General features: G+C 33.8%; 1 protein-coding gene across 9 annotated transcripts in view; it reads right to left on the bottom strand.

Annotated features, from left to right (window-relative positions):
• Nucleotides 1-3,668: 3,668 nt before the first annotated feature.
• EPHA5 (EPH receptor A5) overlaps nt 3,669-16,006 on the bottom strand; it is a 378,384-nt gene continuing 366,046 nt past the window's right edge. For all 9 annotated transcript variants that reach the window (XM_075544946.1, XM_075544949.1, XM_075544947.1 and 6 more), the window contains 3 exons: nt 13,687-13,880; nt 10,037-10,192; nt 3,669-3,883 (listed from right to left, as the gene is read on the bottom strand). In XM_075544946.1, coding sequence (XP_075401061.1) covers nt 3,778-3,883; nt 10,037-10,192; nt 13,687-13,880 — 456 coding nt within the window. In that variant the 3' untranslated portion in view covers nt 3,669-3,777. The remainder of the gene's footprint in view (nt 3,884-10,036; nt 10,193-13,686; nt 13,881-16,006) is intronic.

Here is a 16,006-nt window from a genome sequence, read left to right as displayed (position 1 = left end):
AGCACATTTCTGACACCTGACTCCCTATTCTACTAGGCAACATCACAATCTAGCATATTCCTGACACCTGACTCCTATAGCAGCTGCCATCCAGTGTTTCCCTACAGCCAAAATATCTTCCCAAAGAAAGTATCTCTGCTTGTGCTTCCAAAAATCCACTTCAAATGAGAGAGAATGATCTTAAATAAATCTTTACTTACAAATAGAGATTAAATAGCACATGTGCGAATACACAAGCACTCAACTTTTTTTCATTTTAAATGAGAAATGAAACTGTCTTTTTACCACTGTGCAATGTTTAAGCTTTCTATGCAAAACCATAGTCCACCACTGCTATAAGGTTGATTCCAACCCATAGAAACTTAGAGGCCCGAGCAAACTGTCCCACAGGATTTTTGAGGCTGAAATATTTATACAAGCTAACTGCCACATCTTTCTTCCAAGAAATGGCTAGTGCGTTCAAATTGCCAACATTTTGGTAAACAACCAATCGCTTTAACCACTACACCACTTGGGCTCCTATAGAAACTGAACTTAAAATGCCTGTTGTTTTTCAGTCACCTGAAACTACTAATGCTGGCCACAGAACAGTTTGTATAATGTAATAAACATTTACAGTAATCCTAACTTTCAAAATCCATTTACAGTAATCCTAATTTTCAAAACCCAGATTTGAGAGACTACGTGCACCAACTGTATTGATACTGACAGCTCCAGTAATGTTTGAATGTCTTGAATTATTCAACAGATTTGTGTTATGTGCTCAAACTACTGTCCCTATATTTTATTTTTGGTAGACTGATGGGTGACAAAAAAATAAACCACCAGGATTAAAAAAATTGTTAACCACTTTCCTGAGTTGTGAACTCACTGAATTTCACTAGAGTTTGGTTCTTCTTGTCCTATTTATCACATTTATAGATAAATAAAGACACTTTACAATTGGTGAAATATCCAAAGTTGTACAAATAATTTATGAGAAAGTCTCGTTATTCCTTCTAATCTCATCACTGTATTCCATAGAAAGTCTGAACCAAATTGAGCTATGCAAGAAAGCTATGTGGATATATAGTTTTGATCTCAACTAATTTTCTAAGTAAAAATCAAAATTGTAAAGGAAATAAGTACATTTGAAAACAATTTAACTTAAAGGTTTATTTTATGGGAAAAAATTTGTTTTCTCCTTTCTAATTATACATTTGAAATAATACATCTAATAAAAGATGACTTTCTACTAATCTTTTAGCATGTAACATTGGAAAATAGTTTCTTAAATATCTTTATGATGCATAATCAAGTGTGATTAGTGCCCAAATCTAAACTATATGGTAGTTTCTTTTAAGATTTTAAGTATAGTCTTATTTTGATGTCACTAATTTTTACTTTTATTATTTAGATCCATTAATTTTAAAAATTCAATAAACTACACCACAATCTGTAATTGCTTCAAACAGAGAATTGTTCACTTAATTTTGTCGGCTCATTAATGTGAAAAGAACGTGCCTTTAGTAACAGTGATGTATACTTGCTGTAATTTGAAGACAATGTTGGATCCCCCTTTGCTCACATACTTTCTTTGCATATTGCACTAGACGTAATGCTGCATATTTGAAGCAAAGTGCGAAAGGATCTATTCAGATATACAATATAGCCCTAACAGAACTAAGTATATGGTTTGAAAAAAAATTCAGATGATTTCTTTTCATTTCTCTTTTGCTTATTGTTTTAGTAAACCGTAATTTCCCTGCTTAAGTAATGGTTATATAGAGTGGAAAGAGATGATAACTTAGAAATTCTTTCTTGTGGGTGCTGTACATTCAAGTAAACAACTGATCAAGAGGGAGGCATGGTGCGATCACTATAATGCAGGTATATTTCCTATGGATTTCACCAACCCAGACTACTCTAATAGATTTTGCCATTGATAATCAGGAGCTGCCTGTAGTCTATTCAAACACTGTGGTTCCTAACACACATAGCTATATAATCACGGACATTGCATGATTTATATGGAATGTAAGAATACAAACTTTGATTTTGTCATAAAGAAGTCCAGTTTTTGTATCATGTCTCACACTCTGTATAATCTGTGCCTTAATTCTTAGTCATTACCAGGTGTGGGATGTAACACATACAGAAGATATACCTTGTATTCTTTAAGCAAGCCGATGAATAATACTTTGAAAGGGCCTAACAAAGCAAACAAAATGCCATGTAACCGAGTTAAAGATGAAATCACTAAATAAATAAAGCTCCATCCACAAATGACATTGATTGCGTTTTTAACTAGAGAATGTGGGAAGAACTCTATATGTATGATTTGTCATCCTTCCACTGCTGTCCCGCTGTCAGCATTTCCAGAGCTGCGCCACAATGGAAATGGTGACGAGGATTAACACCTAGGGGTAATGCTTAGTGCTATGTGCCTGGAGCTCACGACATTAACAGGACGCCGCACACTTCAATCCTTCTGCATCCTGCTGAAAAGGTGCCCTTTGGTGTCAACTTTGCTTGACAAGATATTTTCTGGGATTCAGAGAGGTGAGATTTCTTACAGGGGCACAAGATTAATGGCTAAAAGAACCGCGCTGTCACAGATACCAGAGAGTGTTTTAAAAAGCCATAGGGGAGTTAATCTTATAGACATTTCCTGTTAAAGAATAAAGAGATTTCATAGCTTTTGGACACATGAGAGAGAAAAAGACACAAGCTTGTGTGAAATTTTACTTTCCTGCTTCCCTGTTCACCTCATTCATAGTACACTCTGGAAACTTGTCTGTGCAAAAATGGAGACACAAAACTCTACAGACAGTATGGTAATGTACACAGGTGCAAACACACGCACTCACATTTCCAACCTAAATTGGTTTCTAGTTGTGTTGCAAATTATACAATATATACAGTATTATACCCTAAATGTCTCTAGAAGAGCAAACTAAATGTAAATTTATAACACAGAAAAATAAATATACACCCTGTATTGTACTTGTTCTTGATCAAGCAACATGTTTATACACTAGTTTCTATAACTTATCGCTGTGTAACAGCATTTTAAAATTACAAAAAAGGTATCTATTAGGAAAAATCTACCCATATTGCTCAATACACTTAAGTAGACGATTAAGATTTGAAGTAAACTTCAGTAAACTGCAGCTTTTGATCGCCTACAAAAGGCTAGAAATGTTTCCTTTCAGGTAAATCCTTGGACATCTTCCTCAGAAGTTTTGAAAGGAGCTGCCTTAATCCAGTCAATAAAGGTGCTATATATAGGTATTTATTTCATGTACAAAATTTTATAGAAGTACGGGGGAGGGTGTTGTTTGAATATTTAGTCTCACGGTCTTTTCCCATGCAGGTTACATTTCTTCGTGAAAAATGAACACACTGAGTGGACGATAAAGAAATTTTAGTAAAACACTGATTACAAATTCTGAGGCCGAGACAAATGCTGTCTTAAAGTTTAGAAACCACTGAGTTTTCCCTTTTTTCCCTTTTTTTCTTAAAATAAATCTCAGGGCTTGTTTACAAAGTGCAGAGTCGTTCACTTGAACATCCATCCAAAGCAACCGCTTGCTGACAAGTCAATTCCAGATCACAGAGACCCCGCAGGACAGGGTAGAACTGGCCCACGGTTCCCAAGGCTGGAATGATTCAAGAAGCCGACTGATGGAGCGTTCTCCCTGGGAGCAGCTGGTTGTTGGGGCTGCGGGCCTTGTGGTTAGCAGCTGAGCACTGAATCTAGGCTCGCTTGCGTGAAGATGGGAATGAGCAATGACGTTACAAGGGCACCGTGCCGTTTACCAGCTGCACCTTCATTTCTTGAAGGCTGTTCACGATCTTCTTCTGGTGACCGACAAGAGTCACTCCGAGCCGCCTCAAGTCCCTGCGTGAAGAAAGCACACATTGGATGGATGGATTATCTCGTCTGTTTATTGGTATTCAAAAAAATTGTTTCCTCAAACAGTACCTTAGATTGATTTTTCTCTTTTATTTTTCTTTGATTGCTTATGAGAATATCTGTAAGTGTCAAATGACTAGAGTCCACTGATACGGAAGAAACATATCTATAAAATGTAAATATGAATTATTAAACTTCTGAGAAAGTATAACAAGAGGCTTTTGCTATGTTTTCTTTCTCCTAAACCAGGGTTTATCAGCCTCAGTACTGTTTACATTATGCCCGGGGAATTCGCTTTGACAGGGCATGGCCCCACGCGTTGTGTGAGGCTCAACCGTCTGTCTAGCCTCCTCTGCTCATTGGCTTCCAGTGTCACTCAGGCCTCTTTTTGGCAACCAGAACGCCTCCAGATATTGCCAATGGCAGCTGGGTTTCAAAATCTACCTGGTTGGAAACGATGTCATTTATTGTAAAAAAAAAAAAAGTGATAATAGACAACCTCTTTCTATAGTATGGACAAATAATTCTTTCAACTACATTCGCCTTTAAATCTCCTTTGACCAAGAAATAGAATATTGGGTACTTTAAACCACTTGGCTAGATATCATGGCCCAGGCAGTTGACACCAAAGCCCGTGGTCACATTTTCTCATTATTCTGAGAGAGGTGATCTTGAGCAACGCTCGTCAAACAATGTGCAAATCTATCCCTTTGTAAAGTGAAAAAGTGGTAGACTCTAAACTTCATGTCTTCAGAATCCTACAAGATGGTAGCTAATGAAGGAAATTAAACACATTCCTTTGCTGCTAGGGTAAACCGATTTAAGAGTCAGAGCAGTTGCTGACTAACTACTGTAATTAAAATCCATGTGCATCTCCGTGTAAGTTATTCATAAGTCATATAGATGTAGGTACTCATAAGTATTCCCTGGCAAATTTTGGACTTATAGCCAGTGGAAAAGAGGATAAAATGGAAACTTCCTTAATCTGAAAATACTCAAATTCTTCTACGGAATTCAGTGATTAGGAACAAAATGACATTATATATATATAATTTAAATACATATATGTGACAAATAAGGTTTGATGAAATAAGGTTTGGAAGTACTGACACATGTATAGACCCCCTCACCCAGAATTTAAGGACTGTATGTGTACTGAACAAGTCACATTTGGCCTATTAATTAAATTGTTAGAAATTACCTTATACTTTATTCTGAACAATTTTAAGAAAATGATCAACAGATTTTCTCTTCCTCAAAATATAAGTACTGCATATCTAGTATCAGAGCTTTAATTTAAAAAGTGTGCATGCATCTGTGGATGGCTGTGTGTTTGTTTTATATTCCAACTTTTAGATTTCACTTCATTTTTTTTTAACTGCATGAGATACAAATATAGCCTTGCTATCTGGAACAACATTATCATAAGAATGATTATAGTCCACTGTTTTTTTTAATTTTAGTTTCATGGTGTTGTTGACATGTTAAAGAAAATACTTTGAGGAATTGTATTTTATTAAGAAGCCCAGGTATAAAACTCATGTTTATGAGCGAGTTAAATCTGTTCATTGTCAGAACATTTCATACCTCTAGATTTAATGCTAAATTCCTCTTAATTTCCCCAGTGAACTAAACATGTACTTTTATTACAATATTAATTAAAAATCGAGTGGATCCTCATGATGGAAATCAAATAAACTCATCAAGTAACTATTTGTTTTGCTCCCTTTTTCTGTTTCTTACTGGGATAAATGAAGTTATAATACATAGCAATGAATTTTACACACTGATATGATTTCAAAGGCCGTCAAATTTATGTATTAATATTTACAGTGAAGCGTGATTTTATTTTATCAATGTATATGTATCTTTATGCCATGTGATTTGTCACTGTGAAAATCCTTTGAGAGAAACAAGATTATTTATCTTTAGAAAGCAATATTCTGAAAAGCAAAGTTGTTTCTTTGAAATATTTTTCTAATGATGTTATAAATGAGGCTTAAAATAATATTAGCACACGATTTTTAATAATGATTAATCATCTTTATTCCAACATTGGTAAGCAAATTAAAACATTTTCTATTAAGTAGTTTAGTCTCATGGTTATTGTAATTTCCAAGAATTCCTTTTTTATTACATAAAGCAAATACTGAATAAGGAAATTAGTAATAATAATAATGTGAGAGAAATTTGCTAAAAGTAAAATATTTTACTAGTTAATATGAAGTTGCTTCCTTTAATGAGGAAATTATTTTCTTCAAATATTTAGAAATGGTGTAAGATTTCCTATTTTACATGTTTTATTTTTGTATAAAGTAAATTTTACAGTTGAATAAAAACAAGAGTATCACACTTTATAAATAATATGCTGTTATTTCATGAAAACCTATAATCATAAGCAATAGCTCAGGTCAATACTGATGATGATAGACTATTTCAGAATAGGCTTACAAACATAAATATGAGAATAGTATTGCTACAGACATATTAAATTAATTTTAGAAAATCAGAAAATATAATGAATTGCCATTATGTGTCATTACCTTCTGATATTAAAAAAATCCATAATATCAAACTATGTAAAAAACACGTATTTTGAAGATAAAACTGCAGAATTAAAAAGACAGGAAATAAGGATTTCTAGTTGATATTCAAACCTGGTCTTGGTTGTTCAGGAATTATTGTACCCATTCAGGGGGACGTCGCTGTCTTACCCATTTTCCTACATTCTGCTTTGTACACCTTTTAGGCATATCACTAAATTTTAACCATATCAACATTGACGTGATAGAAGAAGACAGAAGAGAGGTGAATTGCTATTCACTAAATTCTCAGACATCAATTTTATAGTTGCATCTTTAGTTGCATTTCTTAATCACTTAAAAGAATAATGATAATGGTATATATATATGTATATTTGCTTCACAGATAAATGAGGTTTACTTTTAGAGATATATTTAACCATGGCTTTGTTATTCTTTTCGATGGATGATGCATCATGAGCGCTAGGGCTGGAGTTTCATCTTGTGTAGAGGAGAACACATGATTCTCTGCCTATTTTAGTGCATAATTAATTATATGCACTAAATAATTATATAATTAATTATATGCAATGACTTTATTGTTAAGTTAAGAAATTAATTTGGTTCTGATATGGAGACATCTTCATTTTAGTGATGTGAGACCCATCCTAATAAATAATAACCCAAAAGACAACCTCTAAAACCTATATCATAACTTGTATAATATTCGAGTATATTAATTTGTGACCTTTGCTCATTTTTCTGAATAACCAAAAGTTGACAGTCTCACAAATAGCTGCTATGTTGTCTTGATCCCAATCTTTTGACTCAATTTTCAATTTAATACAAGCTTACAGATGTGGATAATAGCTCATTAATTATACTTGTACACATCATACATGGTAGTATAGTTTACATCAGTATTGCGACAGCAAAAGAGAAAACATATCAAGCAAAATGGTCAACTCTGAATGCCACTTTTATTACACATGCTTTTATTCTAAGAATTTCCAATTTCTTCACTTCTGTTCCATATTAAGGTATACATACATGTGCTAGAAAAATTTAGAAACAAAACTAAACATGTAGGGTGGAAATTTTAAACCAAATTATTGCATTCTTTATTCTTCTATAAAAGTAAACTGGGTGATATAAATTATAATGCATTTTAATGTAATTGTAGACAATTTTATCATTTTCCTTAATTTATTTTGATGTGTTTTCCTAAGCATTTTTACCATTATGTGTACTTTACTGTATTTTATTCCAGATTGTAATATATATTAATAATAACTTTGACAATGTTATTTTATTATTTTAATAGTATTATACAGAGTCCATAAAATCAGCATTTAAATTCTAGGTACATGCCATGTGTGAAAATTCACTAACAGGACGTTTTGAGAGCTTTTCTTTATTTGTTGCTAATGTCACAGTTCTGTTGACAATTTTTCCTTCGCAATGCTTGCATTTTTTAACAGAAGGGCCAAAAGAAGCCGCTTGTTCCTCCTGATTTTGTAAGCCAGTTGGTAGCACTCTGGCAAATATGCTCAAGCCAATGAGAAAAATGTCAAAATATCATAAACTGTTCCTCTGTTTAAAGACACTGGATTTTCCAAAAAGTTAAATTCCCTGCAGTTAGAATTTGCTGGCTCACTTTTTTGTAAGGGAACATGTCAATGCCTATAAACTCCGGGAATCTGAAACAATTGATATTCATGGACAATCAACTTAATGGACATTGTCATATTCTCTGAACAAGAAGATGTCAGTAAGTCTGGCATTTTCCCACAATTCTGGTCTCAACAAATGGATAAGGAGATAAACTACAAAAGTGAAGACAATACAGCAGGCTAATAAAATTAATAAAGATGGGAAGAGTAAACAGAACCAAGTTGATGAAGGTTTACTAGAGAGTAATTAGTAGAGAATAGGAAAGAGATGCAGAAAAATATAGAAGAGGATTTCAGGACTTGAAACAAAACATTTAAAAAGAAGGAAATTTAAGGAAGGGTCAGAGAGAAAAGTAAGGGGAAAAACATTAGAGGGAAAAAAAGAGATTGAAAGCATAGTGCTAAAATATACCACATTATTATATTTTAGGGCCCCAAAGATATAAAGTGAAACACACACACTTAATATAAAACCATTTTTTGTTATTCAAAATATCCTCTGAAGAGAGAAGAAAACATACATATGTGAATTTGTGCTATTTTAATAAAAGAAGAGACGTCATTTAGTGCAAATAATTTTATTATGTATATTACAAGTAATCTGACATTGGGTAGAAGAAATACCTACAGTATCATTTTAATATAAAATGACAAATGAATTTAATAAATTAAAATGATCATTTTACTGAAAAATTAAAAAGCAATTATGCAAAAATAGTTGTAAATTATCAGTAATTTTTTCAGCTTACTATTTTAAATATAACACAAATGAGTCCTTTGTGTTCTAAGAAATAATAGTTAAAGCATATGTGTGATTAAGTGGCTGATTCAGTGGTGATGATGACAATGGGATTTCATAAATAAAGAGAAAACTGAGTGGCAATTTTATGTCTATACTTTTATAAGTGTAAAGGAAGAAGAGTGCTGAGAATGTGACATTAACCAGTGCTAAATGGCGGTACCCTGTTCCCTATTGTGGGGGTTGACAGCGAATAGAAGAATTCTGTAACAATAGACATGCTGACAGAAAACTGCTCAATGTGCACATTATGTGAAATAACGGAAAAAAGGCAGTTGTTTTATGCTTTAGTATAGCTTACAATGTTCTAGTACTTACAATAATAGTTTAACCTTTGAATTTGTGGTTAATTGGAAGTATGTTATCATTAAATCCAGAGGTTAAAATATTATTCATGTTAACATAATCTAGATGAAACTACAATGGATACAGTTAATTTCCACAAATAACACATATTAGGCTAAAATAATTACACACAGATTTTATAATAAAATACAAATAGCTGACAGTCATAAATAATTTAGTGCTTAACATCTAGTGATTTTTATCGAATAAGAAGTCATAAACGGTATCTTAAACGTGCAAACAGAAAAGGGCACAATTGGTTCCACTGAGATTGTACTGAAAAGAAATCCTAGGCAGGATCAAAAATACCCTGTGCCTCAGGCTACCTTGTGTACCACGTGGAGATTTCAATGAGATTCCTGACCTCATGAGCTTTGTTTACACTGTGGTGACCTGGATATTCACTGAGGATAGACAATATTTAATTGTTTATTGTTAAACAGAACTAGCCATACCAATTGTGCTCACAGTTTGTTTTGTTTTGTATTTACATTCATATAACATAGATAACCAGTATAAAAACTTTGTCAAGAAAACATCTTTTTCACAGCACATAATACCAGTATTTTGTCACGGGGCTGCTACTGAAAAAACTCAAATGCTAACCTCTGAAGCCAAGAAGCAAAGGGACTGGCAAGTCGCATTAACCATGCAGTGATGAACAACACAGGCTTAAAAAAGAGGAGGCTTCTTTGAAAGCTGCCGCATGTAGACACAGTTAATTGATCTCCCTGGCCCCCATCCAGAGTGGTTTCCTTGTCCCAACAACTACGTAAAAATTATCAGAAAAATTACTCACTCCAAGGTCACCTGAGCCACAGCGTCCATTGAACTGTATCCGTTTTCCATGAAAAGCTCCGTATAGCGGCCCATTTTGATCGCTTCCAGCCATTCACCTACTGATCTGTATGCCCCGGACCCCAGGGGCCCATGTTCTGCCAATAAATTAGATACCCTAAAATACATAAAACATAAATATTAAAATGACATTTTAAAATGTTTTATACTAGATTTCATTGTAACATTAGGTGATTGCAATGGATCTTTGGGTCTACAATAATATGCAAATGCTAACATGAAGGAAAATAAAATTTAGGAGGACATGAAATCACCTTATTGGGAGTTTTTTAATCCATATTAATAAGGACTTATAATAGGTAAAAATGGAAATTTTCTGCAAAGAAATCATTAGCTAATATTTTGTGTGATTTACATATATTGACTTCTAACTATTGGCCTCTTTGGAAGCACAATTTAAAGTGCTACTATAGGTGTATATGCAGAATAACCCATGCAAAATCAGTTGCATCTAGATTTTGCTACCTAAAACACTGGTTTACTTCAGGATACTTTTCTTGTATATGTAGAAGCCATTTACCTAGAAATGTATACTCCTACATAGGGGGGTACTTTTTAATTTATCTAGAGAAGGGAGAATATAGATAATAAAACATAGCTTCAAATACACATGTAAAAGCAATAGCATCAACTCTTAACTATATTAGGTTCATATTCTTTGGTCAATTATGATTACAATTTCAAGAACTGCATCTCCAGAAGCCCTGGTGGTATAATAGTTTTGCATTGGGTTGCCATGCAAAAGGTCAGCAGTTCAAAACCTCCAGCCCCTCCTCGGGAAAAAGAAAAGGTTTTCTACTCCCTAACAAGTTAATGCTGCACATCTACAGGTGTAGTTCTACCCTGTCTTAGAGGGTAGGTTCCCCAAGAGTAAGAAATGACCCCACAGCAATGAACGATCCTAAGGAAACACTGTAACATGTATATGTAAATTTTCATTTGTTTTCTAATGAAAATAAACACTGGAAACAATTTAAGTGCCCATCAAAATGAGTAATTTCAACTACAAGATACAAGACAAAAAGTCTTTTTAAATTTTCTTCTCTAATCTTTTTTTATATCATGTGTACTCCAATTAATTTTCTTCAAATACCATTCTATGGAATATCTCTTGTTGAAGTAATAACCCAGTTTGCCAAACTCTGTAGGCAGTTAAAAATCTATATGGTAAATGAATTTCAAGAAGCACTCAATCAGAATCAGAACGTGTCTATGCTTGTCTACTTCAAATACTTTTCTAATCAGTGTCTTCACCATTAGCAGTATGCTCCTGGCTTCCCACACTTTGCTATTTTCCTTGGTTGCTGAGCTTAATTGAAGGGCTTCAGGATTGCTTCTTATCTTTTCTCGCTGTAAGGGAAAATCCCACTTTAGGAAAATTTATCTACTGTCATGACTTCAAACAGCATCACATACCAACCCCCCCCTTTATCTGCAATATGCCTCTCATATCAATTAGATACACACTACCTACTAGATCTAAACTCACATTCTTCTCCTTTTCTGTAACTCAAATATCCTAAACTACTTTCCATTTTCGCATATGATACAGCCATCCACTCTAATCTCCTTCTAAGTCTCTTTATCCACGTTATTAGTGCACTATTTATTTTTACTTCTTGGATGCTGCCCATCTGGCTATTTCATAACATTTTAGTTCAAGAAATCATAATATCTGACCTACAAAACTACTCTAGCCTTCTAGTTTTCCTCCGGAAATCTACTTGAACTCGTTCTACCAAATCCAAACTATTTTTTAAAAAGCTTTTCAAAAAAATAAATCATTTTATTGGGTTCTCTTACAGCTCTTATAACAATTATAAAAACATTTTATTTTTCAATCTCTCTCTCCTTTAACAGTGATAAAGATAAAGATAAGTAGCAGCCTGTGTCTATTTGCTCAATGATCTGTTCTTAGCACAGAGCCAATGAATGACACAAGGAGACAGACACAAAATGTGAGCATTTTGTACACAATTGTCACCAGTAAACACATGTTCTTCATTAATTGACTTTTAAGACTTGTGACATGGTAGAGACAAAAAGAGAAACAATGCACTCGAAGCTATTGCTTGAAACTGAGATTGGTAGATGACCAAGAAACATTAATGGGTATTGAGACTATTGTTAGTTAAATTTGTTTTTCTGAAACCCTGTATGTGTATTTCCACTCCAGTAAGCTGAATATAATATATGGGCCAGAAGAAAACATAAAATTTCTTTGCAAATGTCAGTCTGCTTTAAAAGTGAAGTGATAATGCAGATGATGTACATTAAAAAGTAGGACATTTACAATTTGATTTTATTTTTCTCAAGTCCATTTGTGACAACCTCTCTTACGCAACCTAATTAAATTAGTAGATGTGAGATGAGGTAGTTTATTGTGCCAACCTGTCCAATAAATACATGTGGGGTTAAAAGGCTCAGTGAGCCTCGCCTCTCTTCTTGGGTCTCTTGCTTTGTGATGGTCAGATCAGGATGCAGCTGCCTTGGCTAGTTCCCTGTTTCAGCTGGCAAGGCTCACTTCCTGCAAGACATCCCTGAGGAGAAGCCACATGGACCTACCCCGATGCAGCCCTGGGTGCTGGAGCAGCCATGTGGACCCCTGTCAGTGTTGAGATGCTTACACATTCACTAATTGGGTTTTCCTCCTGCAGTCGGCATCAGATTATGTGTTTTGTGAGATTGAGGAGGACTTTGTGGATTGGTGTTAGACATATGGATTAATGTTGGACTTGTGGGCTTGGGCAGCACTGGGTTGGGATGTTCTCTTAACCTTTATATAAGAACTCTCTCTTACACATGAGTTTCTGTGGATTTTGTTTCTCTAAATTACCCAGACTAACACATGAGATAAACAGAATTTTCCTATGATAATAAATAATTCAAAAGCAGGTATTTTGGAAAGAACATAAAAAGTAATTGCTACTACAATCTTTTTTCAGTTGTTTCTGTAGAAAATCAATGATACCTGAACAGCATTTGCAAAATCATTCATCCTTTGTACTTATTTTATGTCCAGTAAAAAAATGTAATGTCAGAATCACAGAATTTTGTATAACTTTATCAATGAAATATTTCTCATTCATTTTGTTATAATTGACAATTACATATGATACTTTCATGATATTATTCATTATAAAAATAGACAACTGTCTCAAGTATAGTACATTCTCAAGTACTGAATAAGATAGTACATTTTGCAGGAGGATAATTTTGTAATTTTCAGATTAAATGGAAAAGAATCCTTCACACAAATGAATCATTATTTAAGTACATTTCTATCTCACTCAGAACAGTAGCTGTGTGCATAGGACCTGAAGGCCCAGTGAAGGGGTTGTCAGGTTCATTCACTAGGACAGACACTAAAATGAATCCTGAAGAAATTAGAGAGTAATTTCTACACAAGATTTCTGGTTTGAAATATGTCAGCACTTTATATTGGTCACTTAAGATTCTATTAAAATAAGTAAAAACATCGTTTAGAAAAAACAGATGACCAAATGCAAGAAAATCATATTTATGAAATATATTTGTGACATCAACCTGTATTAGTTACATTCAGGGACATCCCTCAGGCTCGCCTCTTACCTGCTTGATGCATTGACCAGCGTCTTCAAGCTACTAGGGTTGCGAATCAGTTTGTCCAACATGTTGACTATTTCCTCAAACTTGGGCCTGCTGTTTCGATCTTTCTGCCAGCAATCCAGCATTAACTGGTAGAGAGCAGCCGGACAGTCCATGGGGCTTGGTAGACGGTAGCCTTCTTCTACTGCTTTAATTACCTGTATGGAGCAAAGAGCAACCAGCACAGCAATTTAGTATAGCACGATTTCAGAAATGCCCACGGTAAACTTTCATCCTTTTATTCTCTCAGGAAGAGCAACTGCAATTACGGTCTCCAACATCCTATGTCATTTCTATTCACTGCTAAAGGAAATGTTTATGAGAATATATGTATATATCAAATATATAAATATATTCAATATAGATGTAGACCTATGAGTACATATAGATACATATCGAAAGGCCAGTGGCTTCATTCACCACCTGCTCTCTGTGGGAAGTTGGCCTCTGAAAAGATCTGTCACCTTAGCAACCCTTTGATGACAGTTCTGTGTCCTATAAGACAGAGCTGGGTGAATGACTGGGAATGAATTCCACACCAGGGCTATTTGGGTGTGGGTGAACACACACACACACACACACACACACACACTTACATATGTAGTTATACATATACACATGAGTTGGTAGGTTTTATCTATAGATATATAAACACATATATTCCTATTCATGGAGCTCTGGAGGCACAGTGGGTAATGCATTGAACTGCTAATGGAAAGATTAGCAGTTCAAATCCATCAGTAGCTCTGAGGGAGAAAGTCAAGGCTCTAAGCCTCCTTAAAGCTTTAAAATTTTGAAGACTCCAGGGCGCAGCTCTACTCTGTACTATGGGATCACAGGTATCAGACTCTACCCAATGGGAGTGGATATATATATACACATGTGTGTGTCTGCAATATTTCAATATTGAAAATACGCTTTCATCATAAGAAACATAACTGATAATAATGTTTATATGAAATTTTAGTGGGGTGATTTTTTAAATTAATTAAAATATACAGTTTGTGTTTTATTTATACTTGCATTCTGTAATCAAGTAGACATTGAATTTACTAGTGATTTCTAAGAAAAGTTAATGTCATTTCAATGAAAAATATGTGCTGAAGCACATTTTTTAAAACAAGCAATACACTAGAATTTTATAAAACAGTCTTTTGGATGGTAAATGATGGATATGTCAAAGGCTACATTAGCATAACTGTCTCATTTAGTAATGCCAAGGTCTGGATACTTATTATCATCTACTGATTTCTGTCTAGAATTTAGAATGACTATTGAATAATACAGGCATTACAAACATTTATATTCAATATAAATCTGTAGCTATAAAATATTAGTTTAATTGTGAGACTGTTTGAAAAACATTTGTGAGATCAATTCTGCTTTAAAGATAGATCATTCTAGACCAGATTAATGTATGCTAATAAGCATCATAATACAGATTTTCTTCAATTATTAAAGTTTAAATAAATATTTAATAATATCTCAACCAATAGAAGTGCATATAGTTTCCAAAATCTTATAAATATATCTTTAAATTAATTCATCTTAATTATATTTCCCCACAAATACATTAGTGTTTATTTGATAATAAAAAGATAAACATAATTATTAGAATAGCAAATGTTCAGAGATAATTTGAAAGAATTTGAAGTAAATTAAAAGAATTGGAATCTGGATAATTTAAGTGGCAAATGAAGAGGAAATGGGACATTTATAAGATAGAGATAAATAAGATTTATAAGAGACATTTATAAGATAGAGATAAATAGTTGAAGAAAGTATTTTAAATAAAATAAGTCTAGCATATCATATCATATATCATATCAGATCAGATGGTAGTTGCTGTCAACTTCAAGTACGCACATTTATAGGGCTAGAGAATGCCAACAGGTATAAAGTGTGTGTGGACAGGGATTCGGGGGGTGAGTGCATTATAGGGGTGATTCTTTTACTTGAAGTGTGTAAAGAATATCCAGATGGAAGATTTCAAGAATCTGGCTAGAGTCCAGGAGATGTGTGAGAGGAACATATAAGGGTGAGGAAAATCAGCACTTGCTTATAGCTTGAAACAGGGCACAGTTTCTATCATCATGTGAAAAACACAAAATAACAGTTCTAACAGAAGACCACCGATGCAGCTAAATTAAGGAACTTGACAGGTATTCAAAGACTCAATATAAAAAATATACAAGAACAGATAAATATATGTGTAATCAAGAATAATATAAATTATGCTATTCTCAATTAACTTACTTAAAAATAAACATAAACAATGAAGAGG

Source organism: Tenrec ecaudatus, chromosome 3, assembly GCF_050624435.1.
Source record: "Tenrec ecaudatus isolate mTenEca1 chromosome 3, mTenEca1.hap1, whole genome shotgun sequence".
NCBI classification, from domain to species: domain Eukaryota; kingdom Metazoa; phylum Chordata; class Mammalia; order Afrosoricida; family Tenrecidae; genus Tenrec; species Tenrec ecaudatus.
Note: the sequence above shows the minus strand (reverse complement) of the source record. Positions and strands in the feature narration are given on the sequence as shown.